Source organism: Centroberyx affinis, unplaced genomic scaffold, assembly GCF_046629955.1.
Source record: "Centroberyx affinis isolate AG114_WGS23_722 - 3 ecotype Tasmania unplaced genomic scaffold, CSIRO-AGI_Caff_v1 ptg001293l_1, whole genome shotgun sequence".
In the NCBI taxonomy this organism is placed as follows: domain Eukaryota; kingdom Metazoa; phylum Chordata; class Actinopteri; order Beryciformes; family Berycidae; genus Centroberyx; species Centroberyx affinis.
The window spans coordinates 791,358-810,918 of NW_027279799.1; the positions used below are offsets into that span (position 1 = coordinate 791,358).

Consider the following 19,561-nt stretch of genomic DNA (forward strand, 5'->3'; position numbering starts at 1 on the left):
AGTCTAACCAGGCTCTGGACTTCCGTCAACATTTGTCTTTATCAGACATTATCGTCTCTTAAAAACACAAACCGTTCAGAAAAACAACTTCCCCCTATTTTTAAAATGTATGTATGTGTGTGTGTGTGTATGTGTGTGTGTGTGTGTCTGTGGGGGGGGGGGGGTCATGCGACAACATGATTTTGACAGTGAAAATAAGAAAGGGACTATGTAAAGTCTAATACAGTTCAGACAGAAGAAGTCAGTTCAGGACAGATTAACACTAAATTAGCAATTGGTAGTTTGGCTGTCTATCATGCTGGCGGGCAGAGGACTCATGGGTTTGAAACCAGAAACATTCACCTGTGTACTATTACTGTAATTCTGTCTCGCATGAATGACACCTCAGACACCTACGCATAGTCAAAGAGACAGAGAGAGAAAAGCTGCAGAAAAAGACAAAGAGGAGTAACGTACTGGTGGCTGGAGTCCACAGTCTTCTCTGTCCAGACTCCCTCTGGAACTCCTGGTGTCTGGCTTCTAGACACACACACACACACACACACACACAGACAAATATATTATCATCTATTGACAGTATTTACAGTCAGAGCTGGCTTCAATTCACCTTGCATTCAATTAGAGACGCACTGACACAGGTTCAAAGTTCTAAATTACTGAGTACCGACCCGACCCATTACTTTTACCGGACAATACAGATTGTATACCGTTGGGGCCATTATACAAAATGATTGAGATATAATATATTTGTTTTCTCCACTGGAGAGATCCAACATCTTTGTAAAGATTTGTGAAAAAGTATATCAAATCACTCTACAAGTTGTTCTTGGTATTGGATTTCAATATTCAGGGTTCGTACAGCTTTTTAAGAGTAAAGTTCAAGCACTTTTCAAGCACTTTCAAGGTACCTAAACCAAAAATTTCCAGACTCTCGAAGCCTTTATCATCACATCTAAATTGTTACTATAAATGCAATTGAGAAAAATAAAGTTTACAGTATTCCTTTATACCCACAGCAATCAATGTGATTTGATCATGATTATTTAATGCTTGCTAACAAATATGATGACGGGATCGTTTCATTTCAAATATTAAAAGATTTTTGGTTTACATGAGTGATTGTGTAGATGAAACACTAGATTATGTTGAAAATCAAGTATTTTTCAAGGAGTATATTCGAATTCAAGCATATTCCTAACCTTGAAAACATAACAGTTAAAATTAAGCATTTTCCAAACTTTCAAGACTTTGTACGAACCCTGAATATTGACGATAATTAAGCTCTGACACTAATACCCTATTTTGGCATCAGCTCAATATCCCATACAGTGTTGGAACTGGTGCATTCCTACACTTACATCCTACACATCAATCAGCCAATGGATTTCCTTCAGAAGTCAAACACTGAAACATTTTTTGGCATGAGAAAGTTATCATATCCAGCCATTTAAGGAAAAAAATGACTGAATGAATACTCTGTCACTAGTACATGGACTGCAGTTTATATTTACATTCTGACTTGACTGGAGTGAAAGTGAACTGACTCCAGCCTTCGATAAACCCCAAGTTAAATCCTGAAGTCTTAACACTGCGTGAGTGAATGAGTGAGTGAGCGAGTGAATGAAGGAATGAATGATTGAATCACAGCAGAAAAGGACCAAACTCCCTCTTTCACACACAAACCCACTGATGTATGCATTCAGACAGTTTCTCTGCACGAGACTTCCAATAAAAACAAGAACATACTGTACAGAGCTGTAGGATCCCATAGGACAGGAAACCCCCACATACACACACTTTTTCCAAACTAAGCATAACTTTTCAATTTTCAGCCTAACCCCACATACAAACACTTCCTCCACACCCACCCACTCACCCACATCCACAAAACTACCACCCAGCTACCCATGGATACTGTACTCTACTCCCATCCTACTCCCACCAGCCACCCGCTCACACACCCATCCTCTCCTACCAGTTTTCCGAGGCAGGACTTGAAGACCAGCATTTCCAGCGTTCATCCAAGCTGCTTGATGAGTCGTTTTTGTCTGAGTTGTTGTTTGGGTCGCCGCGTCTGTGTTTCTATCTTCTAATCTTATTGTTGCTGTCTCTATAGCTCTGTCTGCCTCTCTGACTGTCTGACTGACTGTTTGGCTGTTTCCCTGCCTGTCTGTCTTCTAGCCTGTCTCTCAGTCTGTGCCAGCAGTTCCATCAAGAGGAGAAGAATTCAGATGCAACTCCAGTTTCCTGCCTCCAGCACACTTATATCTGACTCTGACGCACAGACAGAGGGAAAGAGAGAAGAGGGAGGGAGGGAGGGAGGGATGGAGCGTACTGCCAACAGGCCGTCAGGCTGTGAGCATGCCTACCCTTGTTTCCCAAACCGTTCTTCCTTTCCCTCTTCCCTCTCTTTCTCTCCCTCCTTCTCCCCTCCCCTCTCTCTCTAGCCCCTCCCTGGAGTGACAGTGTTATAAGAAAGCTACCACTGACCAGCCTACAACACACTCTCACATGTACTCACATGTACACACACACACACACCAGCCTCCCAAGCTTTTCAGTAACCCTGTGTGTTGTCAGTTAGTGGTTGTGGGTCAAAGACAGACTGTTGACTGGGCTGTCAGATTCTCTAAGCCTATCATTAGTTTGGAATTCACACAGGCCACACCTGCCTACAAATGTGCACACACACACACACACACACACACACACACACACACACACACACACACTATAAAACTTGTAAGCAAAAACCCCAGACAGCCCCTTCAATCAAAGCTCACAAAAATATGCATCCTAACTGAAACCTTCCTCCCTCCGTCTCTCCCTCCTTTCTTTATGGCAAATCTTCGTAGATCTTTCAAACAGCAACAAACTCCTGTTTCCTTTTGTCTGTGCGTGTGTGTGTGTGTGTGTTTGTGTGTGTGACCAGAGGAAGTGGTCTGACAGAGATGATGAACACAGAATAACTGACAGCAAGTTTGTACTCCCCTGCTAACATTAGCATCATATCTTGCCAGTAATTTCCTGTCTTCAAGGAAAGACGGAAAGTAAAGAAAGGGAAGTGGAAAATAACTGAATATTTTTTGAGTAGTACGGTATGTGTGTACATTTAAAAAGGACCGGTGACTGTAGCACACACACACACATGTGCTGAAAAGTAACACAGGATGTGTCATCCCAAGCTACAGTCAATCATGTATAGTTGTGCAACAAAATGTAGTTAGTCACTAGTTACAAACTAACAAGCTGCTAAGCTTCCGATGGGGATTTAATGCCCAAATTCAACAGGAATTTGAAGCCGGTATGGGCAGAGAGCAACTATTTCAGATTATGCACTGTATTTAAGTCTAGGTCATAAAAACCCATGCAGCTCTTATGGAGGTAATGGTAATTTTCCCCACCCTGCAGTAAGCCTCCAAATAATGTGATACTTGAGGAAACTCTGCTCTCTCTTTCTCTCTCTCCTCCAAGCAGGTCAGAACAGGGTCTATTTCTTAATCTTAGGGCTTATTTGGGGATGAACTTGGTCTTAAATTTTATTTGAACTGGCATAACAAAGGTCTTAAAAACTTTAAAGCTTACAGAAACCTGTAGTCATCCTCTTTATGGTTTGTTTTTGCTTTCCCTCAGAAATAAAAGGGATTTTTTTCAGTGATAATTGTCAGATTTTGCTCAAAATACTGTGATATAGCGCCTTGAACCCAGTATCGTGTGTCGAACCAAACTGTCAGCTGAATGTATCATTATATTCTTAGTCCTCAAGTATAAATGTGTATTGTGCATGTTGTGCAATCTGTGCAGTATTTCCCCACTGTGTATGTGTGTGTTGTTTCACCATGTGTGCATGCGTGTGTTTGGGTGTTACCAGCAGCCTTTCCTCCTGCTCCAGCCACCTCTGATCCTCTTCCATCTGCTGTTGTTGTATCATCAGCTGTTCCTCCATTAACAGGCACTGCTGGCCTACACATTGCTGCATGTCTACTGCCCTGTCCTACACACACACACACACACACACACACACACACACACACACACACACACACACACACACACACACACACAGAGGCAAGCACGAACAGATACACACACCGACACCGACACCAGACGACAGACATACAGCAACACACATGCACACCAACACAGGGACACACAGACATACACAGAAAAAGAAGTGCACACACAAAAACACAACACAGGCACAGACGCATACAGACGCATAGAAACATGCACACACACACACACACACACACACACACACACACACACACACACACACACACACACACACAGGAGGAGGATATGAAGACAGACAGACACATACACTAGACTGATGAGAGGCTGAGCTGATATGGTGGACAGACATGTTGAAAATAATGGGTGTCAATGGACTGTTGATTTCTATCAGGGATCAATGCTTTGGTACTCTTATGGACAAAGTCAGCTTATAGCAGCAGCACAGACATCTATCTACAACAGTAGAGCCATTAACATCACTGAGGCTCCAACAGCTCACAAACCCCCTGACAGAATGTTTCATGTGTCAATGCTGCCAGGCAACAAATGCAATTCCAGCTGGTAGGCAGAGTTTTGTTTAATATTGCTAAGCAACAACATTTCATTCCAGGAAGTAAAAACTAAATCACTAAAGACTTAAACAAGATCCACCTCTCAGTGTTGCAATAATGGGGACAATGTGGAGCTTTGGAGTTTTTTTTGGACCGCTGAGACGGTGGCTGCTAGAACATGAGTAACCTGGCTTTGTCCATAACAAACCAACAGTATGGTTCTATGGTTGACAACATCCCATCCTGACTTACCTCTGTGTGTGTATGTGCGTTTGTGTGTATGTGCGAGTTTGGTCTCCTACCTCCATTGCAGAGCCCCATAGTGCCATGTCCTGTCCGTGGGGCTGGGGGAGGAGCTGGGCGTGTGAGTGTGTGTGGACGTGGTGGCGTGGGTGTGTGTGTGCGTGGTGTGTGTCCAGCATGGCGGCCTGTGGGGGGTACAGGGCACTGGGCACCGAGGGGAGGGTGTGGGGGCCCGGGTATCCTGCCATCTGAGACAGAGACACATCGTTAGTCTGTTATCAATTCTTTTTTTCTCTGATTACTGCCACCAAAAACACAAAGTGCTGCAGACTGTTAACTGCAGTAAATTTGTGTTGAATTATGTAATTCCATTTGAAGGGGATGATACACTTACAATTACGTTTACATTCTAGATATTTAGCTGAGACTCCTACCTCGGTGTACCAAATGCAATAGTAGGAGGAAAAAGAAGTTAAATCAAGTTTTGTTTACATACCTGGTAGTGTCCAGGATGCTGGGGACTGGGGTAAAAACCTTCACTAGAGCGAGGACTGGGATAGCCTGGTCTACTAGGCTAGAGACAGACAGAAATAGATAGATAGACAGATAAGGAGGGGGGGGAGAGAGAGAGAGAGAGAGAGAGAGAGCAAGAGAGGGAAAAACAAAAAATCTAATTAAATGCTTGTTTATTTTTTCTAACATAAGCTAAAAGTTAGAGGGCGGGACACCAGGCATTATGACAGTCAACACACAAACCCCCAGGAGCTGTTTGTGTGGCTGGGTTAGCTGTCAATCAAAACAGGGAGCACCAACTGGGCTGCAGTGACCAGCAAGCTGTTAGTTGAACTGTACAAAACTTGTCCCTATGTTACAAACATCAACATCCATGGAAAAAAAAACAATGTTATAGTTGTGGATTGGTTTGTGGTTCTAGTTGTGGACTTGGACTGACTACTTTGGCTAGATGTGATGCTGGTGTGTAATAGAGGGTTGCATGTTCACCAAAGACCTCTCTTTCGAGCATTGGCATTTTCTCACTATTTGAAAAAACAAAGAGTGCACTGCTGTTGACAACGCTGAGAACTGGAAGTGTAAAATATTCCAAATTAAGCAAAACAAATGGGGTTTCTCGTGTCAAGGAGCCACAACTACTGTGTCCCCCAAGCTTCTGCTGAATGCTGCTGGCTAACAAAAGAGGAGCTTGGCGGACAGCAGAGGGCCTAATGCTCTACTCTGTTCATCTGCTGAGTGCTGACAGCTAAAAACAGAAGTGCTTGGTGAACCCACAGCCTAATTTCTTCTGTTGGTTTCTGGTGGTTGGTTGAGATGAAGCTGTCGAAAGTTGAAAAACAGTCTCCCCTCTTGGACTGACTGACGACATTTCTTAAGGATGTAAACATCTAACATAGAGCACAGCAGTAGTGAAACCTCTACCTTCCACAGTCTCTCATAGTAGGTGTCTCTGGACCACACCTCCGACAGCAAGACAACACAAAGACAGACAGGGATACAGGGAGGGAGACATACAATAAAGGAAAAAAGACAGTGAGGGAGGGAGGGAAGGAAGGAGGGAGAGAAGCAGACAAGACAGAAACTGAGGACAAGACAAAAAGCTGCTTCAGACATTCAGACAGATAGGCAGTCAGACTGACAGACAGACAGATAGGGAAACATACAGCATGTTGGACATGCTGACACATGGAAGGATGTGCCACTACACTTGTAAGAACCAAATTATACCCTAGGAGCTTCAATCTGCCTCAAACAGATTCACAGCACTGCAGTAGCCAAATCAAGCCGCGATGAGAACATTTTCTCTTGGAATACCCAGGTTAAAAATAGCAAGATAGGGAGAACAGATTGAGAGATTGGTGTAATGGTAACTACCTAATATTATTGTAAGATAGAGTCCGCACACTAGAGACTGCTCCCAAGGTGTTTAATTACCACCACATGTACATGTGGTGGTAATTAAAAAAGACAGTGAGGGAGGGAGGGAAGGAAGGAGGGAGCAATCTCTAGTGTGCGGACTCTATCTTACAATAATTGACTGTCCTTCTGTCCAGCACCTAGGTTTAGTTTGGATGTGCGTGCTTCCTTGCATCTTTTGTCAATGGTAACTACCTAAACCTCTGTTAGTCAAAGACTGGGCTGGGACAGAAAGTCACGATAGGGGAAGATAAAAGTGGGTTCCTATCTGGAATCACTGGCAAGAAAAAAAAGTGTGGCTATTTTGTTGCCAAAACCTTCCCAAGGTAGGCAGAGTAAAAGCTACCTTGCATAGTGTGGAATCAAGATAAACTTTGTTAGTTGAATCCTAAACAACAAGATACATAATCGCTTTTGGGTTGTGGGAAAAATATCTTGAAATCTGTCTCCCTAGAGAAACATGGAGCTTGACAAATCTTCCCAGAATTTAACTCACAGCTCCATCTATTGGACATGACTTCAGGGACTTACAAAGATTTAAACATTTAGGGGCAGCACATTTTCCCACACATAGTAATTAGGATGTTTTTTTTTTTTTTTTTTAGTTAACATATCCCTGTGAGACATATACTCATGTAACTTCCATGTAGGCCTATAGCACAACTACATGAGGAATTTTAGGAATGTAGAGCAGCACAGTGTAATTAAGATTTGCTTTTATATTTCACATATCGCCCTGAGGCACATTTACTCCCAGACAGACACATCTATCATCAGAAGGGTCACAGTGCAGCATCAGCTTAGTGCAGCGGCCCAGGAGCAGAAGGGACCACGAAAGTGTCTCGCTCAAGGACACTTGTGACAGGAATGGATTCTGGCTGTTGCGGGGATCAAACCTGTGACCTTTCCTCCAGCTGAGCTGATAGTGAGTTTAAGCCTTGCCCTACTCAGTTACATTGGATTTCAGTCAAGTTTTAATCACCGTTGTTGCACTGGTGCCATGAGTACCTCTGATTGTCATAGTAGTAATTTTCAGAAAAAGCATGTAACTCATAATTTAAGCACTTCAACAGCCTTGACAATCATATTTCTTTGGGTAATGGGGAAGTGAGGGAGGAGGTAGGGAGCTGTTAGAGCTCATGGGGGATGAGGGAACTTTCACACCCCAAAATGGGGTCACCTGCTAAAACACACTTACATGCACCGCTACTGACCAGCACCCAACAGCTAGGTCAAGGTGACAGAAATCAGTTCAGTAGTCAATTAGTCTCCAACAGTCTCCAATGGAGCTACAGCCTTTAGTTAGCTCAATATATAACATATATAAATTGTATATAGTAATCATGTATACCTACGCTCCATACATTTGTATTAACTCCAGCACTACACACAGCCAGAACACTGCACAGAATGCATTCTGGGATTAATTGTAATGCATCCCCATGGCGTTATATTGTAAAATACATATTATAATGCTAGCAGGTCAGAGCTCTTTCCTTTTGAGTTAGGACCAGAGCTGGAGAGTGGAAAAGTTGTTGCATTTACAGCACCATTAGTTCTGCTTTTTGTGTCCCACCTAGCATAAATAGTGGGTTTGAAATCTTTTCTGACATCATTCCAGTTCAATGTGACATTCAAAAGCTGACCGCAAGACTTTTCATCGACGCATATCTATGACATATAAATTCCATGTGTGTTAGATGGGTAAGACTCTAAGCCCAGTGGAATTGGGAGTTATCACAGGCATCTTCAGCAGGCTGGAAATAGGGTGCAAAAACCAGAGGACACATCAACACTATGCCGGACACACAGGCAAACACACACATAACTGTAACTGTAAACGCTCAATCAAGACAGAGGTCATTTCAACAGCGTGTCCTACATAGATACACAGCATGCTACCAGGACAGGCATAAATATACTGATTGCAGAGTCACTGCTGTTGGCAAGCACTGTATCGAAATCACTGCAGTCAGTTATTATTAATGAATGATAGATTGAGTTTAGTCCTGCTATGGATAGCATTAAGGACATTAAGGCCATATATCTAAAAATGTTGCAACATTCCTTTTCTTAAGCCTGCAGCAATTCAGAATTTACTTCCTGAAAATAAACTTGGATGCCATGCAATACCAGGCAAAATTTCTTGCTAGAATTGTATTTTTTGATAAAATGTAAGTGTACTGTGGCTGATAAAGCCCCTTGTTGTAAATTAACTGCCAAGTTGAAACACCTCCGTTTTTTCCAGTTGTATTGGATCCTTTTCAAGTGGCAGATTGAATAACACTGCATATTTAACTTTAGTAGTCATGTGGTGGTGGTGAGCGGAGGGATCTTGGTAAATTACAACACTTCACAAAATCGCTCCTGGAATGCATTGAACAACATGGATCGATGCTAAATAACAGTGTAAGTGTATCTGAGGGTGGAATTTTCCTTTAAATGTTAATCAAAAACATTCCACACCCCTGAATGTTGCAACTTTTTTGATACAGACACACAGGTTCGGTTAGGTAGCAACTAGTTGGTGCAATTCTAAACCACCTGCCTTGAAGGGTCTGGACAGGAGACGAGTGGGTCTCTCTAAGTGGGGGAGTGGGAGGGGTGTTTGGTTGGGCGTTCGGCTGGGTGGATGCGGGTTAGTGGGGGAGGGGGTACTGGGAGGGAGAGGGAGGACTCTGTCTATGTGTGGAAGAGCGAGGGGGGAGGGACAGACCGGGGGGGGCCTCGCACATGGCTGCACAGCAGGGAGTCGGGGCTGGGGTGGGGTGCGGGGTTGAGGGTGGCAGCCGGGGCTACAGCTGGGAAAGGGCGGGGCTTTAAGGTTAGAATTTGACTTGGGATGGAAGTTTAGGTGGGTTTGGGGATAGGCATTTGACTTACAGCAGGGCTGAAGGTTTGGGTTGGGGCTAGATTGGGAAGGGAGTGAGGAGAGGTGCGTAGGCTGGGAGTAGGAGTTTGACTTGGTGTGGGGCAAATGGAGAGGGTGGTGGTAAGTAGGGGGGTTTGTCTTGAGGGGGCAGTTTCCACTGGGCTGGAGGTCAGAATTGGTGTGAGGTGGATGGGAATGAGGTTGGGGGTAGGAGTTGGCATGTGCTTTGAGTTGGGGATTTGACTTGGAGTGATAGTCACCATTCGGCTGGGGGAGGGAGGAGGCAGTGTGGGAGGCATAGTAATTGTAGTAACTGGTGTTTTGAAGGGGAGGTGATTGAGGATTTAGAGGGGACGCCACGAGAGGGTTGAGAGGAGCAGGGTGAGGAGCGGAAGAAGAGGAGAGGGGATGGAGATGGGTGTAAATTTGCGGAGAAGAGGATGTGGGGATGGCTAGGAGAGAGGAGGAGCAGGGAGATGAAGGATGAGGGTGTCCAAGGCAGAGGGAAAGCTGTGAGGCAAAGCGTTGGTTTTGATGATGATGGTGGTGAGGAGGAGGAGCAGACAGACAATCCAGAGTGAAGCTTGGCTGCAGGGAGGGACGACGACTAGGCTGCAAACAGACAGACAGGTGGAGTAGAAGGGGAGGGAGAAACACAGGTAGAGCAGGGAGAGACATAAAGCAAAGCAGCATCAGAGAAGCAGATAGAGACCAGTAGCAGACAGACAGGTGAGAGAGACAGGATGAGACAAAGCACAGACAGCTATGGAGAAGAAAAACTCACACTAACTGTAACCAAAGCCATACAACGACAACCTCAGGGTATATAACCTTTTTAAACCTCCAGTGAGCAGGCTTTTACTTCCTGGAACAACATTTTAGCTCCTCATGTTGTCATGGAAATAACACAAATCCAGCTCAGGCTTCAAAAATGCCAGGCCTCTAAATCCCTGAACTACTGTTCAAGATATATGGCTTTGGTTGTAACAAAAAGAAGCAGTTAACAGATGTTAACAGCAGGGGCATGGGGGTAGCAAGCAAGGATGAAGCAGCCAGCAGCTGGGGCAACAAGCTGTGAGGTGGGGTGGGCTGGTTGTAGTGGGGGTGGGGGTGGGCGTAGGGAGCGGTGGGTGTGTGAACTTATGCTGAGGGCAATTTGAGGAAGAATGGCATTCTTCTTGTCACAGTAAATTATTCAACACATTCCCCTTAATACATTTGTAGGGAGCAGTTTATATTTTATGGAAAATGTGAAACAGCAAAAAAAATACCTTCCCACCATATTCCAATTTTAACTAATCCTCCAGCTCTCATGTGGGAACAATTTGGGGGGGTGAGGGGCTTAGTGACGGAGTATTTCCGAGACCCGTTAAGTCACCTGCACTCTTATTCACTGTGAGCTGCAATATCAACCTCAACCTAACCATCACATGGTGGTTATCATAGAGAGAAAACCCTCACAGCCAACTGACTCCAGTAATCATTTTGATAAGCATATCATCAGGGAAGAAGTTATGTTTGTCCAAAAGGTTTTTAGGATTTGAGAAAAGTTTGTTGATTTACCAAGTGATGTTTGTGTACTTTAGACATTAAGTCAATTTCAGTACAACCACTTTACTGTAAAACAGTCATTTGTTATAAGGTTATTGCGTTGGAAATATGTCACAATAGTTACAAACACCATATACAAGATTGTCTTCATAGTAATGGGTGATAGATAGAATCAGATATAATCATGTAAAATGCAACACAACAATTTTACCCTAACATGATGATCACATGATATGTCAGAAAATACTTCAGAAAATGTTCATGAAAGTCTATGAGAATAACTGGTTGATAATAGAAGTGGCACATCCTGCAGTAATGACTAAATTACAGTAATCCCCAAATGAAGAGTGGAGTGGGTTTGCAATGATAAGGGTCTCACAGTGAGCAGATTGTGCATGATTTTTAAGAACACACTTAAACTGATTGATACTGCAGATGAAGACTGACAGATGTGCTGTTAATGAGGATTACCTCTTTATGACTGCACCTGTTGCTTATACACTCTCACACAAATACACATGCACAGAGAGAGACCAACAGACAGTCAAAGACACACACACACACACACACACACACACACACACACACACACACACACACACACACACTTGCTGTGCATTAGTGTCTTACTTTAGGTGGTGCTTCATCAGAACCTCCAGAGTCCCAGGAAACAGTGACCTGCCTCCTCATCTCCATCCTGCTCCTCTCCTTCTGCTGGAGCTTCTCCTCCTCTAGTATAGTACTGGAAACAAAGAAACACATAATATAATCCGATATAAGATAAGAGAGGAACATTTCTATTTTGTTTCTCTCCTGCTGCACCTTCTCCTCAGTTAATATAGTGCTGGAAAGAAACAGGAGAGATTATCGCTGAAAAGAACAGAAATGTAGAGTAACACATTTTTGTCACTGCCATTCTGCAATATGGACTGAGGTTCAAGGCTGTGGTACAATATTGTTCTGGGTGTTGTTGGGCCAGTCATGAAGTGGATGATGACTGAGATTAGATGGTCCTGCTAACTGAATGAAACCATTGTCTATCCTTTTGGAATCAATGTTTCTATAATAAATAAACTCTGGGTGTACTGATAGTAGGACAGGTTCGAAAGCTCCAATAGAGTGTGGCTTGTCATGAAAACATATCACTGTACCACTGTCTCGTTGCCAAGGAGAAGGTGAGATGGGAACGGCCTGTTTTATAACATATTATAAACACAATATCTTCTCCTCTAGGAAGGTACTGGATGAAACAGGCAGACAGAGACAAACACCTGAAGCCCTTCACTGTAGAGAATGTGAGATGGGTTTAACATTTGCTATTTTTACTAACTGACCTCCTCATCCATACATGCACTCTCCATGCACACAAACACACACACACACACACACACTCGCTCGCACACACACACACAACTCATTACAGAGTATTCCCTGTGCTCAAGAGGAAACTCTCTGTCTGCTAGAGTGATATTCTACCTTTGGTCGGAAATATGAAAACCCATTCCATTCACATGCCCCCTCTCTACACACACACACACACACACGCACACACACACACACACACACACACACACACAAACAAACACTCTGCCTGTCAGAAGCATTATTACTATGCAGACGCGCATGCAAACACACACATACAGAGATTCAAATACACTGTCTGAACAGAGCATCAAAACCAAAACTACCGTGGGCGAAAACAAAACAGATACTATCAGTCTCTTACACAATGTCTTATTGTCCAATCTCTAGCAATCTAACCTCTACAAATGTGTCAGACTGCAACAGTCAGACATGGAAATGTCTCATTCCAGTCTTTCCCAGGATACCCAAATAATCCCCAATACAATATTCAGTAATCCAATACTGACCAGCTAGTAAGAATGATTCCACAGTATCAACAGCTTTGGCTACAACTGCTTGGCAACCAAATTTCAAACCCTATTCATATTTAACTAATATCCTGTAGCGCTGGGATGGTCAGCTGTTTTTTCAATATTGACTCACCTTTAGTGAAATATGGATTTCACATCAAAAGGTACTGAATATGAGGCTGTCAGCTTTTGAATCAGTTTTTGTCAGCTTTAACCATGTTTAAACAATTAATGACGTCAAAAAAGCACTCTTTAGCTTGCTGTCTTAATATTTAGGCTTTAAGAGACTAAATTTAGCTAAATGTCTCAATACTTAACACGTTTGATTGTATATTCACTATAACTATACATACCATACCTCTGTTCTGAACTCTGGGTGAACTATTCCAGCAAGTAAGAAGGAATTCCAGCTAATATTGCTCAGCAACAAAACTGAATCACTTGAGGTCTTAGCAAAGTTCCTATCCCAGCATTTTTAGGTCTAATGTAGCCACAGAGAATGTGTTGTATTCATTCACTAAAATTACCCAAACTGACCTGTTCTCTGGGAAAACTGCTCCAAAACCAAACCCAGATTCCCAAAGGAAGGATCCAAAATGAGTTGATGCTGGAGAACTGAAGGTCCCACAAAGCAGAATACAATCTGTACTGCCGAACAATCCATCACACACACACACACACACACACACACATACACTCTCCATGCACTCTTTCTCTGTCTACACAGTGCTATTTCTAGCAAGACCATTGCCCTCCTGTTCTGTTCTCTCCTGCTGTGTGTGTGTGTGTGTGTGTGTGTGTGTGTGTGTGTGCATGTCCGCCCACCTGTCCTAGTCAGTCTCCTGTCAGGTCTAGTCTGTCCTCTCCATCACAACACACACTCACACACATTTGTACAGCAAAATCAGCAGCTACTAAAATAATAGAGTCCCATTTAAAAAAAACTGTGAAAATAGATCCAAGATCATACAAAACATTGTCTTAAGGATGAACTGTAGTTATCATACCTAGTATCATTTTTCATCACATCTGGATGTGTTTATTTGGTGGCCGCACCCTGCGGGTTTGTTTCAGTCAGGGTTGAAACAAGCACGCAATCAAGATTTACATAATTTTTTATCCTTATTTCTTATTTTTTTAACATCAATCTTCAGTTTGAGTTTTATTTTTTAGTAGATTTAATTAAAGGTTTTGCAAGTGGGGCGCCCTGGTGGCTCACCGAGTAGAGCACGTACCATAAGGCTCAGTCGTTCCCGCAGCGACCAGGGTTTGAATCCGGCCCGCGGTCCTTTGCTGCATGTCCTCCCCTTGCTCTCTCTCCCATACTTTCCTGTCTCTCTCTCACTATATCTGTCCAATAAAGCATTAAATGGCAAAAATAAATCTTAAAAAAAAAAAAAAGGTTTTGCAAGTAATGCCTGTGTAGAGTGTGTTGGAAGCAACTGTTTTGTGTACATACTGTACAAACATAAATTGTCTTTGTACGTTGATAATAGATCTGGGTCCGTTCATTACTAAAGGATTCTCTTTCCACTTCAGCATGGCAATGACCAAAAGAATAAAACTCAGGGTAATTTAGATTATTTGTATTTTAGTTTAGGAGGTGAAGATATGTCTTGATATTCATTTGTTCTTAGTTATGAAGATGATTCAATTTAGCTTCAGTTTTTCCTTTTTTAGGGTTTATTTTAGTTTACTTAAATATTTTTCTATGTCAGGTCTCCTAGTTTTAGTTAACTATAATAATCTTGATTTCACCTTAATTTCAACTATAATTCATCATCATAATCCCTTTCTAATCTGATGTCTTGATCAGATTTCTGATGAAACACATTCTGGAAATGTGTTTGTCCTGTCTTCTCACAGTTCTACAGGAAATGTGCTGAAATCTCATATGTTGTGTTGATCTTATCAGTGGAACCTCTGAAACAGAGGCAAATGTCATTAAAATACACCAAACACAAATTGCATTAAAATAACAAGTGGGCATCTAAAAGTAAGCCCTAAAAACATGACTGCTTTCAGCTTTTTTAAACAATATAGTTGCATCTAACTTTGTATTGCTGGCCTTTTTATTTAACCTCTATTTAACAAGGCAGGGCACAGACTGATTCTAACGCAACCAATCATGAATAATGGTAGCAATAACCTGCTCACCTCGCCTCACAGTTTAACAGTAAATGACATCATGTATAAATAGGTGTGATGATGATAACCTCACCACCTGGCAACATCAACGCTGGCCCTCTCCTCCCCCTCCTGCACCACACCACCACCTGGAATAACAAGGCCTGTTTAGTTTATTTGCCCTGGGTAGGTTGACTGCCTAATCTTGCTCTTTTTCAGCAACGCCCTGTTTGACTCTCACGTAGTTACTAACATTCACACCTGGGAGCTGCCCAGTACAAGCACAGTCTTCTACCATTGGCAAATGAGCAGCACCAAATGAGTATTTGGGCTGAAGTGCCTTACTCAAGGACACCTTGACTGTAGCTCCCTCACCTAGACTTTCCATGCCAGTTCAGACATTCAAACTGGTGACCCCATGGCCACTACCTTGTCTGACCCTTAGGTTAACACTATGCCAAAGGCAGGATTAGGCTATAAAATGGGTAAAGATAAAAATCCTGTATTTGCTTCAGCAGACTAAATTTGTAGATCAGGGTGCTAAGCCAAAGCCATGTAGTAAAACTACATTTTCCTACATCTTGTGTTACGTTCAACACAACACTTTCAATGCAATAACATCTCTTAGGTAAATTACAAAGAAACACAACATGTCTTATATCGCACTAAAAATAAAACTGCATTGAAAAATGATTAAAAGATGGCTAAAGAGGGCCTAAGTAGAGTTAAATCCCAGCAGCACCTTGTGCTGTCCATCAGTCCTAAATACGCTGGTGTGACTTATTCCTTTTTGGTGTCCCAAATTCAATATGCAACAAAGGTTAGTATGTTATTTTGCAAAATATAAAAAAAAAGTTGTGTCACTTATCACTGCTGAAGATTCAATGTTCCATCAGCAACTTTGAAACAGACACTTAGCTTGCTCTCCAAGGAATTGCAAAAACAGAATTATGTTTTCTCTGTTTCCTCTGCCTTGATGAAAAGATGGGAAATGAGGTGGAAATGGGTTTTCAAAATGCTTTTAAAAATCTGAAGGTGAAATACCAACTTTGGTTACATAGTACAGTATCAAGGGGCAGCAGGATGGCATAATAAGTAAGGAGACTTCCCTTCAACTGGATAGTCCAGGTCCAAGCCCTCATCACAGCAAGCATGCGCCCTGCTGAAGTGTCTTTGAGCAAGACATTGAATCCCAGCTCCAGAGGTGCTGCTCTGTAGCTGAGCCTGACCTCCCTGTTAAGGAGGGCGAGCAAGAAGCCAAATATCTCCCTCGCAATCAATAGAGAATGGCCAAAAAAAAAGAAAAGAAAGGTGTCTAAGAGGGATGCAAAATGGCTGTGGATGGGAACTGTAACATTAACTGGAAGCAAAGCAGTTGAACATATAACCACTGCTGGAGACAAGTGGCACACAAAAATGACGACAACACCCGATGTTAATGATACAAACGTCTCCAAGATAAGAAAAATAATACTTAATACTTAAAGCCTTAAAGTGAAAATAACCCAAACAACTTCATCATGCAATAGTCACTATCCTTATACTACCAATTTGAAGTCTTATAAGAAAATGTAGAGAAACTCATAGTAAAACACGAAGAGGAAAATCTCTACTTTACCTTCAGATAAGGCCAAGCCAACAGCACCACAGTGTATCCAGTCAAACCCGTTAGGAGAACAACATGCCCAGTAAAAGGATGATGAGCCAGCAGTACTCAGCACTGACTTGCTGATACGACAGGAACCGTAAAGAATCCCAACAACACAGAAAAAGGTTAAAACTACATGAAAACTACGTTTGTCTGGCACACTGACTTAAATATGAACTGTTTCAGTTGAAGAAACCCCCACAAGACTACAGGCTACAGTACTTCACCTTACACAGACTTCACCAGCAGGATAATAGGTCCGAGCATCAGGAGCCCTGGTCCGCTAGCTTTGACCATGGGAGTACAGCACTACAGTACTTCTGCCTGCCTTTTCCCTTCTCTTTCTTTCCTTCTTTCTGTCTATTTTCCCTCTCTCTCCTTTGGAAGGCTGTAGCTCCTGGCAGCTGCCCACTGTGTAAACACACACACACACACACACACACACACACACACACACAGGTCTGCGGACTAGGAAAACTGTAGTAGTAGCTGAGAGTTGCATATTTGGCAGGGGAACCCTATAATTGATATTATGATATAAAAGCTGGCCAGACCAAATGTAAACCAAATCATATACCCTTGTATGGCATGGCCTTCGCCTATTAATAGTCTGTGACCACAGTTAACATGGTCAATATTGACTTGGTCTCCAAGAGACTGGATGGGGCACAGCAAGGGTTCCTCAACTTTGCTATACAGTATATCAATATCTCATATTCAATTAGAGGAAATGTTCTTATTTTTTTCAGTTCAGCACAATGTAGTTTAAATGTATGTCAGCTTACTAAAGCATATTAGCACATACATACATATAACATACTAGCACACTAATGTGGGAACCCATCAGCAAAAAGCAAAAATGACTCCTTTGGAGCCTAACATCCCTTTTAAGAAATTGGGATCTAAAAGTAGAGGGCAGAATTAGAGAAGACGATGAAGGTAGAAGAGGAGAAAGAGAAGGAAACAAAGAAAAGGAGGAGAAGGTCAGGAGTGGAGAGGATAAAGAAGAGAAGAGAGAAGGTGATAGTGGAGGTTGAAAAGGAGAATGAAGAAGGAAAAGAGGATAGAAGAAGAGTAGAATAAGGAGAAGAGAGAGGAAAGCTGATGTGAAAAAAATTGGAGGGGGAATATGGGTGGAATGTAAGGTGTGAGTCATGCTGGTTTTAAGCAAACTCATAAAACCACAGGAGCTAAATATGCACTCCTATTTTCCTGTTTCTGTGTGTGTGTGTGTGTGTGTGTGTGTGTGTGTGTGTGTGTGTGTGTGTGTGTGTGTGTGTGTGTGTGAGTGAGTGAATGAGAGAGAGAGAGAGAGAGAGAGAGAGAGAGAGAGAGAGAGAGAGAGAGAGAGAGAGAGAGAGAGAGAGAGAGAATGCATGTGTGTTGAAGGAAACTGATGGCATTTTGCTGTGCTGCTGTTACCCGTGGTGCTGTGCTTGTGTGTAACTATGAGTGTGTGTGTGTGTATTTTCGACATATATCTCCAACCTTTTGTTTTGCTTTGTTTTTTCCTGTAATTCCCATCTGGCATTGTCTTTGACATTGTAAATGTTTTGGGATCCTGGGACCAAGCCACACGATACATGATGTATTGTAAAATGTCGACAATATGAGTGTTTTAGTTTCTAGTTTCCAGTTTTGAATGGCAAGCCAAAATGGTATGAAAAGCTTGTTGAAACAAAGTGACAGTTTTCTCTCACTTCAATTCTTCATGATATTCTCTAAGGTATCAGTTTTTACATATATTACAATTGAACAAACTTCCAAATACATGTAAAACTCATGTGTAGATGTGCCATAAAGTCACTGATAACCATACAATAAATCACAAAGTGAACACAAGTCAGGACAATAAAATGCTATGTAAACAAAGCTAGTTGTTGATGGACACTTGCTTTACAAGCATCCTTATCCTGCAGATCCTGTTGTGCCCAGTGGTTAATTTGTTTAATTTCAATCAGGACAATCCCTCTCTGTGTAAAAATGAGAAAACGCTAACATCTGGAAGACCACTGTCATCGCCTAGCTGCAGAAATAAGAAAAAAGAGCAAGCAAACAAGGTAGTTTGTTCCCACAAATTCCAGTGGTGGCTGCTCTGGGACTGGGGCTCCACCAGCATTACCTACTGTAATCCATGTGCTTGTAAATTGCATAGGCCAGGGTTACAAGTCAGCTTGATCAATTGTTTCCATTCCAATGATGGCAATAAAGGCTTTCTAGTTCAGGCTGTGTTGTGCTTGACTACAGCAGCCACCTAAGATTTAGAATCTAGTTAGTTAATACTACCACCAGTACTACTACCATTACTGCTATAAATGCTGCCATTATAAGCCGCCTTTACAGTCTACTTGAGGTGAGGGTGAACCACGAAAAAATAAATAAAATCAAAGCTAGTTTAATAAAACAGTTAATTCAAGCAGTTTACCTAGCAAAACTACAAATGTTAACGGTAACATCTTGAATCTACCGGACGTATAAATGGCCTAGTTTTAAAACGATATCACACAATAATTATCCACAAGAAAATGTTTATTGCTGCATGAGACACAGTGGTTCTTGCGGATCCCCCTCCCACAGTGTAAAGATGATTAATTCTATCCCGGCTCTGCTACAGTATTTTAACCAGGTCAGCTGTGTAAAGACGGCAGGAAGAGAGTCAATGCTGAAACATCGCTTCCAAAAAACTACAAGTCTGTTCATGTCTGAATGATTATGAATTGTTAAGTCACAGGAGTTGGGAAGAGCTCTA

The 19,561-nt window shown here is 42.3% G+C and overlaps 1 protein-coding gene across 1 annotated transcript in view; it reads right to left on the bottom strand.

Moving 5' to 3' along the window:
- Positions 1–19,561, bottom strand: part of LOC139649120 (focal adhesion kinase 1-like) — a 63,110-nt gene that overhangs the window by 11,462 nt on the left and 32,087 nt on the right. The window contains 6 exon segments of the mRNA XM_071525435.1: positions 457–519; positions 3,869–3,994; positions 4,871–5,059; positions 5,308–5,385; positions 6,246–6,284; positions 11,794–11,905. Coding sequence (XP_071381536.1) covers positions 457–519; positions 3,869–3,994; positions 4,871–5,059; positions 5,308–5,385; positions 6,246–6,284; positions 11,794–11,905 — 607 coding nt within the window.